The sequence below is a fragment of the Pholis gunnellus genome (genome assembly GCF_910591455.1).
Source record: "Pholis gunnellus genome assembly, chromosome: 6".
NCBI lineage: Eukaryota > Metazoa > Chordata > Actinopteri > Perciformes > Pholidae > Pholis > Pholis gunnellus.
Genome location: NC_136532.1, coordinates 8,606,512 through 8,623,366, shown reverse-complemented (window position 1 = coordinate 8,623,366; position 16,855 = coordinate 8,606,512). Strand labels below are relative to the sequence as shown.

The following is a 16,855-nucleotide window of genomic DNA, read 5'->3' as shown; positions in this document are numbered from 1 at the left end:
ATTCTATGACAAATGCGATGATTGGCTGGTCAAGTATAGCCGTCCAATCACAACACGGTTTATTCATTCTCCACCCAACACATGACATCTTGCATAAACAACCCGGTGAGAGGGCAGACATCTAGCAGGGGACACCACATACATCCCGAATAACTGTCGGGTTAATCCTGTGAAGATGAGCAGGATTGCTGGAGTTCTGCGGCGTACGTTTGGAATAGTGCGCGAGCACGTTGGGACAGATACCTCGGGGAATAAATATTACGTAATCCCAAAACAGAAGACATGGACAGGTAAATTAAGCCTATTTGTGCTAACATCAGCCAGCCATGAATTAATTTCAGTTACAATATTGATCCACCCCTACAGAGAAATGAAAATAGCTTTTTTTTAAAAGCATCTGTAATACTTAATTTAGCCTTTTTCTGTCCAAGACCCTTGTTGTTTTCACCATGACAAACTTAGCTTTTGTTAACCAGTGTGTTTTTGATATGGCTTGATACGGATACTGTACTCTGATGATAGAATATTGATATTCCAGCGTTGTATTTTGTGTTGTGCATGTCACCCCTCTCTTCCTAACGTGTTGTTGTGAATATGACTTTACCTTCACCCTTTCACCCTTGTTGTACTATAAGCTCGCCGCTAGATGGAGCCACCACCTCAATTGGAACATTCCCTTTATAGCTTTTTAATACGATTTTGTTAGTCTACAGTTTTAACTCCTTTTAGGGGGCACAGTGACGGCAGCTCCGCTGTCACTGGCCCTTCAAAGAGGAAAGAGTCCTCCACTGTTGCAGGCGAAATGATTACTTGTCTGCGGTGAGGATTTAGAAGGAGGTCATATATCCCCAGTGAGACATGGCAGCGCTACAGTACATCGTGCTCAAGCCAAGCAGTAGAACTGTGTCATAAGGCTAATCCATGGTGGGAGACGCCAGTGGCGTCCTTCACACCGCCTCTGACTGAGAGAAGGCCAAGGACACGCTCCATGGCCTCGTGGACTCAACATCCCGGGCTCACTGTGCGTCCTTCTTCGAAGTTGTCCTGTCTTTCTCACAGAGTGTCTAGTATAGGGAGGTGGAGAGGTGTTGGCCGTTATAATGACTCACCTCAGCAAGTCTTGATTTAAGAATCACAGATCAAGGTGTTCACAGGAAGAAGATACTGATATATTACTGGTACACTACACACACACTGACTGTTGCTTTTACGAAATTACAACAAAAACACTGTCGGTATGATATGACTGCACATGACTTGTCTAGGGGGAATAAAGTGATGCACTAAATGTGCGTAAATGCTGCTGTTCTTAGTTTAACTCATTAGCTAAATCCAGGCTTATCCCACTTTCCCCTTCTGTTTACCACCTTAAATTATCAACAGGGGTCCAGACAATAGGAATCATGTCAGGGGTCACAGGTCCTTTTTCTTGCACCAGACATCAGTTGACCAGCCATTTTTGCCTTTGGCTTATTAGTAACAAAGGGTTATGTGCCATGATATTTACCAGAATGATTATGCCTGTGCAGGGCTCACTATTCCAGACACTGAATTTGTCCAATATGGGAAAAACACTCCACCACAATAACCTGGGAATAATCATATCCCACCTCCCCATGCTTGTGTTTGTCTCCCTCTCATGGTGCCACGCCATACAACTTCAATAAAGCCTTTCTTTGACTAGCATGTTCTGAATAGTGCGAACATTCATCGGTACTTTTCTAAGAGGGTGAAACCAAGCTGGTTCTTTTTCCTTTTGTTTCGCTGGAGAGGGGCCGACCTCTGGCAGGTTGCAAACCCGCTTTTATCTAACTTGACTTTGTGCTTCACCTTTTCTCAGCAGTTTGGACGGGGAAACTTGCGCCCACCTCGTATTTATAATTCATGACAAGGCTGCTCCTCCACCCCTGGCTGTCAGACTATTCAAATGAGACATCACAGAAGTCCATTTTCTAGCACGCTACGGGCTACCGTGTCCACCGCCCAATCACGGTGACTGACACTGTGGAGAGGCTAGTCAGCCTGTAGAAGGGGAAAAAAAAAAAAAATGGCTTCCCAAACAAACACACTCGTAAACGCCAGACAGGCACATACGCATACACACTCATATACGTTCATAACAAACAAATGGAAATATATGGCACACACATTGTACTCTTCTTCTTCTTTTTTTCTGCCACTCACCCTGTCCAGCCTTGTGGAAATAAAGCAGATGCATTATTCAGTCCATATGTCTTGCTAAAGCGGGTTCTTTTTGATCTTAAACTGATAGGCCATGCGTGGGCTCAGGGCCTTAAGGCATGGACCGCAGGGCTTTCCACTGCAGCACAGGAGTAGTGGTTGAAGTAGGTGAGGAGTCTCTCTCGCTCTCTCTCTCTCTCTCTCAACTCTGCCTACTTCTTCCATTCATTTGTCCATCCCAAGTGTTCAGTCAATCCCTCTCCACCTTTATCCATGCCTTGCTGCTCCCATTTTCTACCTCTCTCAGTCTGTTTGCTTTAGAAAACTGGGGCGTAAGCAATTCCGTGTGTGGCAGGCTATGTACGAGAGAACATTAAGGAAAATAAAAGCTTCATGTGACTCTGTCCCATCTGATCTTTAACAACTGGCCAGATTCCTCCCTATAGGTTGACCTCTTTTGTTTTTTCTCCGGCTAACCCTTCCTTCTCTTGCCCCTCCCCGTCATTGCTGCTTCTGGATTTTTCTTCTTCTTCTTTTGCCTCCTTTTTGAAGCCAATCCAGTGAAGATTTCTATTCACAACATTGGAATAGTTCAGCAGTGTGTGGAGGGCTTTCTATCCCCCTCTCCTCAGATGCTGCTGCTGCTGCTGCTGCACATCAAAATGAAAAGGCCCGAGTCTGAAGTACACGCCTAGAGAGGCGGAATGTCTGTCTCCGTCTTTAGAAAAGGTCCAGCTAAAGAGGCCCACTGTGCGCTTCTGCCCCACAGAGAGAACCAGGCTATAGGCTGTGGAGCGCCAGTGATTGTTGTCTATGGCAGGGCAACAAGAGAAAAGCCACTGGCAATCTGGCCACTGGTCTTTAGAAGGCCTTTGCCTTGGTGTGTTGGCTCCATAGAGCTGAATAGAGAATCTATATTCTTCCCTCTATCTGTGCGCGTCTGTCCCCCAGGCCCGGCTCTGCCTCACACTGCATGGGGGCGCCATGTCATGCTGCCCAGATGAAAGCGAGGCATTCTGCGGGATGGGCTCATTCGTCTTCAGCTTTGGGCCCGCAGCTTTGACGCCTGCCTTCCCTCCCTTTATTTAGGAAGAGAGGCGCACTGACATTATCGGCCGCTGCAGGCACATTTGAAAATAATTGCCTGTATGATTGCTATTTTTCTTACCTCTTTGAGGAGGTGTAGCCTTTGTCTCGGAATCAATGGCTGCTCAATACTGGACAGGGGAAAGGCAGTTTCCTTTCATGTCTCGGTGAAAAGGATGTATTTTTAGTGCTATTCATTTTAGCGGTGTGTGCCATGCAGTTTTAATCTATTGGTCCTCTCCACTGTGTGGAGAATGGAAGGGATTCAGAGGTTCTTCGGAGGTGCGCCACGCTGTTGCAGAGAAAAGATGCATTGACTTGTCGTCCTATCACTATCCCTCTCTCTTTGTCTATTATTTATTTGATTCCCCAGCTCTGTTCTATGAAGTGAAAACTGAAAAGGCCTCAGTTCTGCTATTTCAGGATGGGTGACTCTGGGGATTGAGAGAGGAGGGGTGTGTGTGTGTTGTTGTATTAGGGTGTGCATCTGAGATTGTGTGGCATAACAACTACACACTGTGTGTGTGCGGGCATTTGTATCTGCTTTGTATTTTAAAAAGAAGAAAAAAAAATCTGCGATTGTGTGTTTTCTCTCCACTTCATGCCCAAACACACTTAACACAACAACAGATGGCTGTGTGTCATCAGAGCGTTGATTCAAGCCGCATATTTCCACGGAAAGAGTCACAGCGGAGAGAGACGAGGGTCCAAATGGCTGTTTATCCTGCCACAAGTCATCCCCAGAGTGTGATGAAGGAGGGTCTATCCTACTGTAGGACACCCAGTCGGTGTTCACGATGGAGCGGCTATGTCCAGGGCCGCCGCAGTAAAACACGTTAATTGATCAGCAGCTTTGCAATGCATGGGGTTTAAATGAAGGTTGTTTAATCATTATAGGGGGGGAAACCAAGTGGGTTTAGCTCATCTTGCTTTATACTGTTTGCCAAGTGGGTGTTTGTATGTGTATGTGGTGGAGCGTTATGGAGTGGCTTAACTACTTCATTAAAAAGGCATTTGAAAAGATAGATGCCGAAAATGAGAAACAGGCACATTTATTTCTTATGGGTAGAGGATCCCAAATGGGCCCCGCTCCAACATCAGTAGTTCAAGCATCTTGCAGGTCTATTGAAACACTGCATATCTACAGTAGACCCGTGTCTATGTGTCACCTGTCTCACTTTTATTTCAATGCGGTCGATGACGCCAACAGAAGGAAGACAACAAATTAATCAGATTATTTTTTTCATTTGGCGTGGATGCGATTCACTGTCCGGTGCATTCGTCTCTCTCGCTCTCGCTCTCTCTCTCTCTCTCTCTCTCTGTCTCCCTCTCTGGTCAGATGGCCGGCGAGATGTTTTGACACCTCGGGGCTCCTTGTCCGTCAGAAACTCAGCCAGAAAGACCGACAGACGGACCGACCCAAAAGCAGACATCTCCCGGAGCCTGCCGCTGCTTATTCAATTCAGAATATTTTAATAAAGCAGACAGGCAGAGAGAAATAAGGCGAGGAGCAAGGGAGGAGAGATAAGGCCGAGGGAGATTCACAGAGGGTGGGGTATAGAAAGTGAGTGACAAAGAACAAGGGGGATGCTGACACACGGGGTGAAATTATAGAGTAGTGGGGGGAAGAATGGAGAGAGTGAAAGTGAAAGGAGGGTTTCTGGCAGAAAGAGGGTGAAATGAGTGGGTGGAACAGGCAGACAGATAGAGGGGGGAGAGAGGGAAGGTGGAGGTAGGTTAATGGAGGAAGAGTGTGTGGTGGTGGGGGGGGACTGAAGGTGCAATGGAAGGAAAAGGAAGGGGGTTGGATGAGAGTGATGGAGGTGAATGGAAAGGGGTGGACAGCTTGGTGTATGGACATCACACGTATGGGCATCAGAGGAGAGGGAGGGAGGAGAGGGGGGAGAGGGGGGGTTCCACAACGCTCCACAGCCTCACAAAGGAGCTGACTTCCTGGCTCTCCGTGGCCCTTTTCTCTAACCCGTCGGGCAGAGGACAGACTTCAAGAGGATGGGTGGTCTTAAGTGGAAGGGGGTAAAGTGTCCCTTCCGCCCTCAAGTGCGCCCGCGTTTAGTTAAAAGTAACACACGGGGGAAATCAAGAGTATTCTTTTCAGCGTGTTATTGCTTTTTATATGAATTATTCTCCTCTGTTCTGCCGTGAGTCGCTCAAACCTCAGCGGGATCGACAGCAACAGGGACAAACAGAATGAGGGCTGAGTAAAAAAGTCGAGCAGCAGCAGCAGCAGGCCTACTTTACGCCTATAAGCTCCTCCTTTCACCAGAACCGATGCAAAACAGCGGCTGGCCTTTTCCCTCTAAACCTCATCCCGCGTCACTAGGTTCAGGGCTAATGGGTAACCATGGTTACAGGCCTCACACATCCCCTCCATTTTTTTCCGGGGGAACAGAGAGAGAGAGAGAGAGAGACGGAGATGGTGTCGGTATTGGTACCTGGTTGCCCTTGTATCGCTGATGCTTATCGGATCACTCCATCTTCATAAAGCTGTCCATTACCATGCAGGCATTGGTCCCCGGTCCCTCTCCAGCAGACAGCTCAGCTGGAGAGGAATAAACTAGGCTCAAAGCAGGCTGATGGGCTCGCTGCTTCAAGACTGCTTTTTGTTCCGCCACAGTGTCGGGCCTAAAACTCGCTGCTCGTCCACCGCCACGGCAGCCGTGAAGACCAAGAAAGCTGCTCTGTTGTCTATTGAGAGGGAGAGCCCGAGTTGCAAGCGGGAGCTTTTGTCTGCCTTGCAATCTGTTCAGAGACGAGCGGACGTGGTGTTTTGTTTTGTTGCAGGATAGACGTCGGGGTTGATGACGAGGAGCATGAGACGTAGGTCCACCAGTTGGAGTCGGATGCAGAGAGCTCATTCTGTTTCGTTCCTGTCTTTGAGTTTTTAGGGCTCTCCGTAGACCCGGATGTTGCCGATCGAAGCGCGCTCCCCTGACATCTGCTTCCGTAATCAAAGGCAGGAGTGCAGGAGAAAGGCACACAGCGAGAGAGAGACAGCACAAGGTGCTCCAGAATGACATTGTGGAGGTGAAAAACCTCTCAGGTCGCCCCCAGCAGCACTCACCTGGGAGCTGATGTGTGAAGTCGGGGGTGTTGTGTGTGTGTGTGTGTGTGTGTGTGTGTGTGTGTGTGTGTGTTGAAGCAGGTGATGGAGTTTAGCGGGATGTGTTCAGGGTTCAAAGAGCAACCCTCGGCGCGCATCACGTCTTATTCTAACGAACGGGAAGGATAGGCGTACCTGCTGTTTGATTGGCTCCCGACCCGGCTGCCAAGGCAACCCTCTCACCCGTCTCCTCCCTTCCCTCGCCCCTCCTACCCCCCCATCCCCCCGGTTCCACAGCCGGGCTCACAGATGAGTCGCACTCAGACAGGTGAGATGGCTCATGAATATTTATGCGGTGGGATTTCGTTCCTCCTGCCGGGCCCCTCCCCCTCTCCAACGCAGTGCTGCGTTTGTCCTTCACGGTAAGAGGCAGCGTCCTCGCTCCTGTCCCTCAGGTTAATCTGCCTGCTCTCTAGCCAGTGTGTGTGTGTGTGTTGTTTGTGTGTGTGTGTATGTGTGTGTGTGTGTTTGACTGGTAAGTAGGTTTCCCCTAGTGAGTGATGAGAAGGCAGACCTGTCACAAAGGGGCCCACTGAGATCGAGAGCTCCTAACACCTTTCACATCTCTCTCTGTCTTCCATCTCTCTCTCTCTCTCTCTCTCTCTCTCTCTCTCTCTCTCTCTCTCTCTCTCTCTCTCTCTCTCTCTCTCTCTCTCTTCCCCCCCTCCCTACACCCAATTTGCTGACTGCCTGACAGATCTTAAAGTACAGACTATACGAAGCTAACGTTGAGGATTATATAATTCAGTTACTCGTTCTATTGATAATCAGTGGATCTCGACTGATATTTTTCCAGTAAAAAACAGAACTTGCTGGTTAAATATTGTTAATGAAGAGATTATTTTTGGGGGGGGGCGTATTATATACATTTTAAATAGCTGGTTGTATTTTTCATGCTGGCACATTTAATAGCACTACAGCACTATACCTTTTATATATATATATATATATATATATATATATATATATATATATAAAATTGTATTTATATTATTATTTTTTGACTGGATCAAACAAAGTAAGTAACGTTTGGGCTTTGGGCCAAAAAAAAAAGACAAAAAAAAAAAAGAATGTATTAATTAGTAATGACAGTAATTGTTGCTGTTGCAGGCAGCCCCCTGAGCTCAGAATTCACTAAGCAAACGATGTGCCAGGCCAATTCTGTTCTGCTATGTTACGTGAGGAGTAGGCCTATACGCAGTAAATCCATTCTTCAATAACACCGACGTCCACAAGTAACGTGTGTTGCTTGTTATACCGTTCATCTGAAGTGGTGCGTTCCTTTTGAACTTTTGTAGTTATATTTGTAGAGCGGTGCGGTTCGTAGCCTTGGCCTATGTGTTGTTCTGCAGTTGTCCCAGCTCAGAGATTACCAAGAGAGCGAGATCCCCCCCCCCCCCCCCCCCCCCCAATCAGACCGACAAGCCTCCTCCCAAAGTGTATGTGGTGGGAGGATCAGCCGTGTTTCATAAATATATGTACATACTGTATTTGTTATTCAAATCCAGGGATAAAAGCCGTGGTGGAAGGGGTTTAGTCATGCTGCAAAAGCAACAAGACAAGAGGAGAGCCATGTTGGAGTGTGGCAGAGAGGGGGGGGGGGTACAACCTAGCGGAGAGATAGAGATAGAGGAAAAAGTGGGTGCCTCTCTTTATGCTTATTAGTTAGGCATTAGCTGTAGTTAAGCACATTGCATGTGGGGACTGTATCATAATTGTACCATTTCTGTCTGTTGCCACCCCCGCCAATGCAAATACGGATAGGATGTGTCTTACAATTAGCATACCTGTTAAACGTATTTGTGAGTATTGCCTAGAGAACGCAGCCTTTTGTTTGCTGGCAGTTATTTTTGTTCTGCTACCATGGGGGGGGGGGGCTTCTAAGAAAATCGTTTCTCAGAAGGCCTTTTAAGGCACAAATGTAAACAAATGTGGGGATCACAGGATGTGTTTTACACGATGCCGGGCCAGCGTCTCGGATAAGGTGAGAGGACACAGTGTTGTTTTGTCAGACCTGGATATAAGAAACCTGAAGCTGCAGAGCTGGAGCCTGTGAAGCCCTATAGTGACAATCTAGTGGGAGCCAACGCAGAAACCAAAGCAATAGCCTAATTAGCTGACCTGATTACTATATAGGCTGGATAAAGTATGGGAAGGAATCCTGCTCATAGGGCGTAATCACAGAGCAGCACATGCGTGAACAAACGTTTTTGTCTTCACGGGTGGGGGGGGGGGGGGGGCCGAACAACTTTTGGGAAGAAGGCACGAGCAAGCGCGGCCTTCCCGCGCGCATACGCTCGCTCAGCCACTTTTGAGTGCCATCCTTCATCCATCCCAGCGCCGCGGCTATCTGTTATGGCTGAAGTAAACATTAAGGCCATCAGTCTGCCGTGTGCATGGAGGTGGTTGCCTCCATTTGTCCATGTCCAGTCAGCTGCGGAGAAACGGTGATGGAATCCTGACAGATTGTCTGTGTTTTGGAGCGTGTTGTTTTCCTTGCCCATCCATTTCTCTTCTCCGAGCCATGTTTGCCATGCATCATCACTCCCTCTCTCCCTCTCTCTCTCTCTCTCTCTCTCTCTCGCTCCCCCTCCTTCCCTCCCTCCTTCTACCCCCTCCTTCCTTGCCTCATCATTTCTTCGAGGGATGGGAGCGATGCACGGGCATCCGGCTACCTGCGAGGAGAGACTATGGAAACACTTGTTAGTAGAGAACACTGTATAAAGACACAACGCAACTGGCTCTTTCTTAATTCTCTCGCTCCCCCTAATTCTGTCTCTATGTCTATCCATTGCCCCCCCCCCCCCCCCCTCCTCCGCCCATTACCCCTGTCCCATCTACCTCCGTCTCCATGTCATTGTGTGCCAGCCGAACTTGTCTAATCAGCAGATTCGACCAAAAATAATTGGCGGTGGCCTTGCTGCTAGCAAGCGTCGTGCTGTATACAGATAGGGAGAGGAGCACTTAATATTCCACGCGGCTCGTGCCTCTCCTGTTCTCTGTGATATCTGACCTCTTTTGTCTCCGGCTCGGCTTGATGTTGATTTTTGGAGGGCATTGTTAGCCAGAGCGCCGCGATTGGAGGAGCCTGCGAGCGAGGGGGGCTGTGGTTGGTTGGGTTAAAGGGAAGGCTGATTTGCATAAAGGCTTAGCCCAGATTTGGAGCCACTCAGCGAGATCTGAGGAGAAGGGCCCGAGGGCCGCGAGGTAATCATCCACGGCCTGTCACAGTGCTGTCATCCCTCTGTGTATTTGCGTGTCTGTGCGTCTGTCTGCATCACGCGTGTCTGTGCGAGCGGGAGACTGAGAGCCGTCTGCCCGCGCCTCTTTGTGTTTGTTTGTGTTCCTTTTGCGTTTCGAATGCACCGCCGTTGAGCATCTCTTGCTCCCCTCTTTCTCTACTTTTTTTTTCAGTTTGTTTTTCTGTTTTTTTTTTTGTGGTTTTCCAGGCAGGCTCGTCCGTGCCAAGCGGCTGGTAGAGGCAGCCAATCCGACAGAATATGAGTATATCGAGGGCAGCATACCGATGGAGTGGGACGGTAAGTCTGGACCACAGCATCACTGTCACGTGCTTTAACTATCACTAACACGGATAAATGTTAACCGGAGAGCGGCCCAGCACGGTACACAAAGTGCTGCACAAATACATGGAATAACAGATTCATGGCTGCATCTATTGGGGCCTAGGCTAATCCATTGATTCTTTTTTGTTTTGGTTGTGTTTCATACAGTGAGATGGGGGGTAGGGAAAAGTGTATTCATGAGTTTATCAAAGATGCCTTCTGCTGGTGTTATACAACCTTGTCATGAAATAGTGTTTCAAATTTCTTACAACTGGATACAAACTGTTTCCTCTGTCTCAGACGGGCTTTATCCACCTTAAACCCCTCATCCTGCTTCGCCCCATCCCTCATGCATTTTCATCAGGATGCAAATAAGAGAGGGATAAAAGAGGCCCAGAATCCCTGCACTAGCTGGAGGAAGAGTTAGAAAATCTCTCTCTCTCTTCTCTCTCTCTGGCTCCCTTTAACCTGCTCTGCTGTGCAGCCAGCTCAGCCAAAATAGAGCTCCTTAAAAAGAAAAAAAAGGAGACAGACAGACACAGTTCTACTCAGGAGGAGAGAGAAGGACAGAGCTACTGATGGAGAATGACAGAGTGTGTACTTTCAAATCCAAAGATCAGAGCCGATTCACACTGCCTCTTCTGAGACACGGCGCTCAGCGGCCCCGCTCTGCCTCCACTAAAGCAGCACTGGTGTGTTGAGCTTATCATGTGTATAACTTTTACCATTCTGCAGGTTTCCCCATGGTTCGCTAAGTGAAATGAAACTAAACAAAGTGAAAACTTTGAAACTAAACAAAGTGAAACCCCCCCCCCCCAACTAGCTTGGTTATGCACCGCGTTACTGTAGTGCCCCGAAACTCCAGTGATGCTATAGCCGCAGCCTTGAAATATGACTGCAGGTTTTGTTTATGCCGCGTATGTTTGTGTGGGTGTTCTCACTCTTCTTTTTTTTTTTTCCTTTCTTTTTCCTCATCTCTTCTCCTGCTCCTCCTGCTCCTCCTCCTCTCCAGCTTGGATCCGAGGCAGACGGAAGGAGCCCCCCTCCGCCAAGGTACGTCTCCCCGCTGTGCTGATGGTTGGACTCTGGGGGGCTGGTTACAAGGGAGGGAAAGAAGCAAGGAAAGGCTTTGATTTGTTTTTATCTTACCGTTTCGAACTGGATCCAGGAACTTTGGGGGACAGGTGTTAAAATAAACAGCAGCTGAAGTGCATTGATGGCGAGGCGGAGAGCAAAGACAGCCTCTGAACAAGGGGCTCACTGACACCATGTCCTAGTTTACTTTCTTTTTCTTTTTTTCCAGCAAAAAGCCTGCGTCTCGGCTTTTTTGTGTTTTATTTCTGGCAGTCTCCAAGATGGGAACGGTGAAGTGAGAGTAGTCCCCCCCCCCCCCCCCCCCCCCCCCCCCCCCCTCGTGTACCTCTCACTGGGTTTATTGCTCTTTAAATGCGAGAATGCTGGAAATTATTTGGCCGGCGAAATGTGGGTCTATAGGAAATCCCTTGGAAGGCCAATACCCAGGCACTCCTTCTATCTGTCTGTCCTCTGTCCCTGCCAGTGGCCAATGCCATCCCCTGCCTCCATTGCCAGAACATTCTCTTCCAATTTTCTGCCTTGCGTCTGCCCAATAGCTGCCACCGACAGCTGGACAGTGTTGATGTGGCCAAGGCTTCACTCCCAGCACATTACCCTACCCCTTGTCACGCTCCCTCTCTTCCCGGTCCAAGCCGACATAAATTGATTGGATTAAATCCTGTCATTAACAGGCTGGAAAAGCAGCTCAGTATGTTTGTCTCCCTCCCCAAAGCGGGGCTTTTTGGCCACGGCTCGCCCCTCTCTTTTCCAGTCCTTCAGTTCTGCCAGAACACAACAGCATTATGCCCAGTCCCCCCCCCCCCCCCCCTTCCTTTTTGGCTTCTCATGCTAGGGAGAGGCTCACATCACTGGACACTAGCTGTGGCTCAAGTGGGTAACTATTCCACTGGTGAACTACAGCATGTTCGAGTTCTAATTGTTTCCATGAGCTAGAATGGCTGTTATTTTTATTGCCTCCTGTCGTGTTGGTTTACCGATCCGTTCCAAGCGCTACATTTTTAAACAATCTAGTTTAACGGAACATGTTGGTACTTTTTTTTTAGTTAATACCTCATACATAGACGGACACATTTGTTCCTGGAAGCTTCCCAGTGCGACTTCGGGACTCTTCTGCTTTGACCGGTGAGCAGTTGACTTTTTGTTTCCTTTCAAAAGGTAGTTGATGGAAGGAGGGAAAGTTATCACTGGTTCGGTTTTGCAGGACAGTTTGGAGGGTCCAGTAAGTGATCTTGTAGTCACAGTCCATTCTCTCACAACTTCAAGAAACCGCCACCTCAACATCGCCAACACCACAGACATTTGTAGATGACGTCTGGTAGGGATGGGCGATATGGCGCGAAAGTACCTTGAAATGTATCGTTATTCTCAAAATAAATACAAAAATTACATATACCATGATGGGGGATTTTATCCATATCACCCACCCCTAAAGACCAGCATTTATACATGGTGTCACAGACTACAACATGCAATATCTGGGTATCTGCAACGATTCAGATCCCTCAAAAAGTAAGGTAATAGAAATAGAAATTTGTTTACAAGGGTCTTGAATATCTGTCGTAGACGGTAACAATAGTTTTAACTCTTTTTGCATATGGCTGCGGGCTGTAGGGAGGCGTCATACATCTATAATCCTACAAGTGGGTTAGTTGTGATGGTGGATTGCATGAGCAGGAGGAGTTTCAGTCAGCGGCATCAAACCAAACAGGACAGCGGGGAGGAAGCTCATCGATTCATAATGCGCTAAGTGTTGATTTCAGCAAAAACCTAAATCAATGCATTTTAATCACTTAATCAATCCTCTGCCGCTTATCTGGGTCCAGGTCACGTAAACGGATTCTATTATGAGGAATTCTTGTTATGTAGCTGGGAAGCGCTGACAAAAATATGCCATGAATGTCAATAACTTCATATACTTAATAAATGATTCTAGGCCGCATCATCCCTCCTGGTTTTCCATCATTCTTTGACAGGCGTGGCCATGAAAAAAAAGAAAGTAAATTGCATTCTATGATGTATTCAATTTAATTTGGTTACCACTGCAGAAAACCTTGAATATGCATGTGCTGTACGTCCACCTGTGTGTGTGTGTTTTATAGGAGCTGCTGAAGAATGAGTCTTACAGGGAGAACATCAAACTGAAGGCCAAGGGGGTGGAGGAGAAAGATCTGGCCCTACAGGCTCAGGAGTATGAGGAAGGTCTGGTGGCGACTTCGGCAAAGACTGTGGCGAAGGGCCACGCATCCACCACCGGCTTCGGCAAGCAGGAGATCAGCGAAGACCCCACCAGCACTGCAAACACCTTCCAGCCCGGCTCCTGGCTGCCCAAGAAATAGACTGAGACGTCCACATGCACTGAGGCCGCTGTGATGTTTGATACAATCTAATAGAAAAATCTTACAACAATAAATACTTCCTGTGTGAAACTGAAATTCACTTTCAGGTGAGACTAGAACTTCTGAGATGACCAGTTTGATCAACTCCTCTCTGTTTCACGAAGGAAGTGTTTATTTCAAGGCTGTTTTATTGGCCTGTATTACATTATATAGGCATTTCCATTTTTCTAGTCCCGCTCTGTATATTGTATATACACAAGACAATAAGCACCGCTCATCTTGAAGCTGAATGTAAGGGACCACAACTGAAATGGTCGTACTTTCAGTAGTCATGGAGTTCAGCAAATACTCTTGTGTAAGGGATAGTGTACATTTTCCAATAAATTGTAACTATTTTAATGAAATTGCCATTTACTCCTCACCAGTGAACTGAACCAGAAAAATTGTGCAGTTGCTTTAAATATCCCTCAGTGAGCAACATTTGACATTGTAAAGATTGAAAAGCATTACTTGTTGAGGGAGCACGTTTAATCCTGTGGGAATAACGTAGATAAGATCACGGTTGACACTAAATTGAACTGTTTGTCATGGAGGTGGTGTCCACTGCTTGTAAATCACAAATCAAAGGACTGAATAATGTTACAGTGTATTGATCCCCAGTAAGAAGTCCTTTCACTTGAGATCAGAGTGCATGTTTTTCAGAGTTGCTGGAGAAAGTTCAGTAGGGCTTAAAAAAAATAAAGAAAGCAGCATAAACTAGGATCTTGGCGATGACAACATAGTCTCCCAACACAATATGATTGTCTAAATCCTCTGACTGAACCCAGGGAGAAATACAATTTCAAGAGAAATATGAAGAAATGTGTGCAGGTCCATCCGTCTATTTAGAATGATCTGTTTACGCTGCTTCTTCACAAGAATCACAGTACCTATAAAACCTCACTGGACTTTGTAATGTTTTAATTTACACTGAGTCACAGTGAAGGTAATTTGTATTTAATAAAACAAATAAGTACCAAATTCAACACATCTTTGCAAATGCATCTAAATTTAGAGTATACAGTATACAAAGAACATACTAAATAGGCTGAATAACAAAACCTGGCCAAAACAATCCTGGCTCTCTCCTTTCAAGTCGATATTTAATAAAAGCACCTTTTACAGCTGTTACATAACTTAACCAGCAGTGGGTATTTAACCTGAATTCACATCTCACTGGTAAGTTATTGTAACATATGCTGCTTCTAAAGACAACTGGCTGCTGCACATTTGCAATGAATTTGTAGAGAATTGTTTTCTGTTTGATATTTGTGTCTTTTCTGACCACCAGTACATAAAAGCCCAGTTAAATGCAATCTGGTACAATACAACTAAACATTAGGGGATGAATACTTTAAAAGTAAAAGCACTCCAGAGTCCAATATTAAATGCACAAAGAGGAAATTAGATTTTCTTATCAACCATGAAAACTTTATTGATTAAAAAGTTGTATTTGGGATATTTTGGGGAAAAGTTCCAGTATGCTCATTAAATCGTCAATTCAGCAGAACACGGACGTTAACAATGGAATGCAAGGTGTTGCAACAGCTGCACAATATAATCAGTGGATTCCTGTACAATAACATCATACAGATGACCACTGTGCTCTTGCTGACCAAAGTCCCACTGGGACGAGCCTCTTTCGGGCAGTACTGTCCGTCTCAGCACCGTTGGGCCCGCAGGGCCAGACTCCTGCCCTGGATATGAGGCGTAGAGGCCCAGTGCTGACAGCAGGGCTGGGACAACGAAGGGCACCGTGTCATTATTGGAATAAGGAGGACTGTGAGCGTGGTGGTTGCTCCTCCTGTTTTTTTTTTTGGTATGCCCTCAATCTACCCACAGGCTTAGTCTTTCTTGGTCCTCTTGGCCTTGGCTATGTTTTCCTGACGTTTCTGCTTTTTCTTCTGTTCCCGGTCACGTGCCTCAATCATCTTGGCCAGTTTCCAGGACAGCAGTGCACTGGCAATGAAGAGAGGCGTGAGAGCCAGGATGACAGTGGTGAGGAAACCGTAGGGGTCTTTGGCAGCCCATTCCACCACATACTCTGCCCATGCCCGAACGTCAATCATCCTGGTCGGCAACAATGAGGCTTAATCAAACCTGAGAAACGGTACCAGGAGAGAAAGCGGTGAATAATCAAGGCAGAGTGATTTGTGCAAAAAACATATTTATATCAACAACCAAAGGGTTATTGGTTTTGGACTGCTGGTTGCACAAAAAAAGCAAGATGACAAAGCTACATTTGGTTCTTTGAAACTGTGGTTAGTGCTAGCATTAAACCAGATATACAACCTGTCGAGCTAAGCAGCAATTTGAATACTTGACAATGGTACTTTCTCAAATTGATACAAGAGAATAAAGCACTATATACAGGCAATATGTTGGGGTTTCCTGCTTGCGTAATGGTTAAGGCACATATTGTGAAGTAGTAGTAGTGGTTATTTAGTCAATCAAGTCACAAAATCTAAAATACTGCTGAGTTAAGGGTAATTGAACTCAACGTAATTATATTCAGGGTCAATTGTTCAAGAACTAACGTTAATGATACATCTTCGACGGATGAAACATTATATATACATAATACAGTTTGGTAACATTAACGTTACTACATACGAGACTGACAAAACACCCCTGACTTAGTAACTGTTCTCACAATATTGACTACTGAAATTAAGGATATTTAATAAAGTCTTTAGTCACAAATAAATATAAACTGGCCCTGTATTTTAACTACCGTTAGCTAGCATTAGCTGTAACGTTAGCTAATTCCCAATTAACTCACTGGGAAAACATAGGAAGCTTACATTTCATTTTGAAATATGTTATCACGCCATGGGCCATCTTTGTCCCAATGTTACCGACTGGCATCACTGACATGATACATTAAGACACCACTATGGTTGTATTTAGTTACCAGTTATTGTAGATTATTGCTACTTGTTGAGCGCACCGACTTAACAGTCCCTCGCAAATTGCTAATGATCACAAGCTACTGGCTAACTAGCATCAACCCGAGTCGAAGCTAGCATCAGTTAGCTACATTCTGAAAACCGTTATAAACTATTTACTCTAGCAACAGCCTCATACAAACATGCATATATGACACATTGACCTTGTCTGCCACTAGGATTATATCTAAACATATGAGACACAGATGATACATTTACATTTTATACTAACGTTAGCTAAGCTAGCTGACCCCCGCCCATCCATAACGGCCTAACTTTAGAGCACTGACAACCGGCTAAAAGCGTAACAACAACGCATATGAACGTGACGAAACAACGAATCTATACATTTCATAATCGAGTGGTGCCGAAAACGAAATAAATACAAAATAAATTTACCAATGTGCAGAGATGATGTTTATATCCACGATAATCAGTACCAGCTCCTCCCTGTTCCGGGAAGTGTAACGTTAGCTGACGTGGTCC

General features: G+C 46.2%; 2 protein-coding genes across 2 annotated transcripts; one reads left to right on the top strand and one right to left on the bottom strand.

Annotated features, from left to right (window-relative positions):
* Window positions 1-113: 113 nt before the first annotated feature.
* ndufaf2 (NADH:ubiquinone oxidoreductase complex assembly factor 2) lies at window positions 114-13,893 on the top strand. The gene is made up of 4 exons (XM_079161852.1): window positions 114-290; window positions 9,838-9,927; window positions 10,964-11,004; window positions 13,146-13,893. Exons 1-4 carry the CDS (start codon window positions 176-178, stop codon window positions 13,380-13,382), a joined length of 483 nt encoding a protein of 160 aa, XP_079017978.1. The 5' UTR covers window positions 114-175; the 3' UTR covers window positions 13,383-13,893.
* A 1,299-nt stretch (window positions 13,894-15,192) lies between these two features.
* On the bottom strand, window positions 15,193-16,838 carry smim15 (small integral membrane protein 15). The gene is made up of 2 exons (XM_079161644.1): window positions 16,769-16,838; window positions 15,193-15,521 (listed from the first exon to the last, which is right to left on the bottom strand). Exon 2 carries the CDS (start codon window positions 15,488-15,490, stop codon window positions 15,266-15,268), a length of 225 nt encoding a protein of 74 aa, XP_079017770.1. The 5' UTR covers window positions 15,491-15,521; window positions 16,769-16,838; the 3' UTR covers window positions 15,193-15,265.
* Window positions 16,839-16,855: the final 17 nt, after the last annotated feature.

Coding starts and splice junctions, on each gene's coding strand:
- ndufaf2 (XM_079161852.1), top strand. CDS start 176: ATGAGCAGGATTGCTGGAGTTCTGCGGCGTACGTTTGGAATAGTGCGC. Junction 291..9,837: donor AAAACAGAAGACATGGACAG/GTAAATTAAGCC, acceptor GTGGTTTTCCAG/GCAGGCTCGTCCGTGCCAAG. Junction 9,928..10,963: donor CATACCGATGGAGTGGGACG/GTAAGTCTGGAC, acceptor CCTCCTCTCCAG/CTTGGATCCGAGGCAGACGG.
- smim15 (XM_079161644.1), bottom strand. CDS start 15,490: ATGATTGACGTTCGGGCATGGGCAGAGTATGTGGTGGAATGGGCTGCC.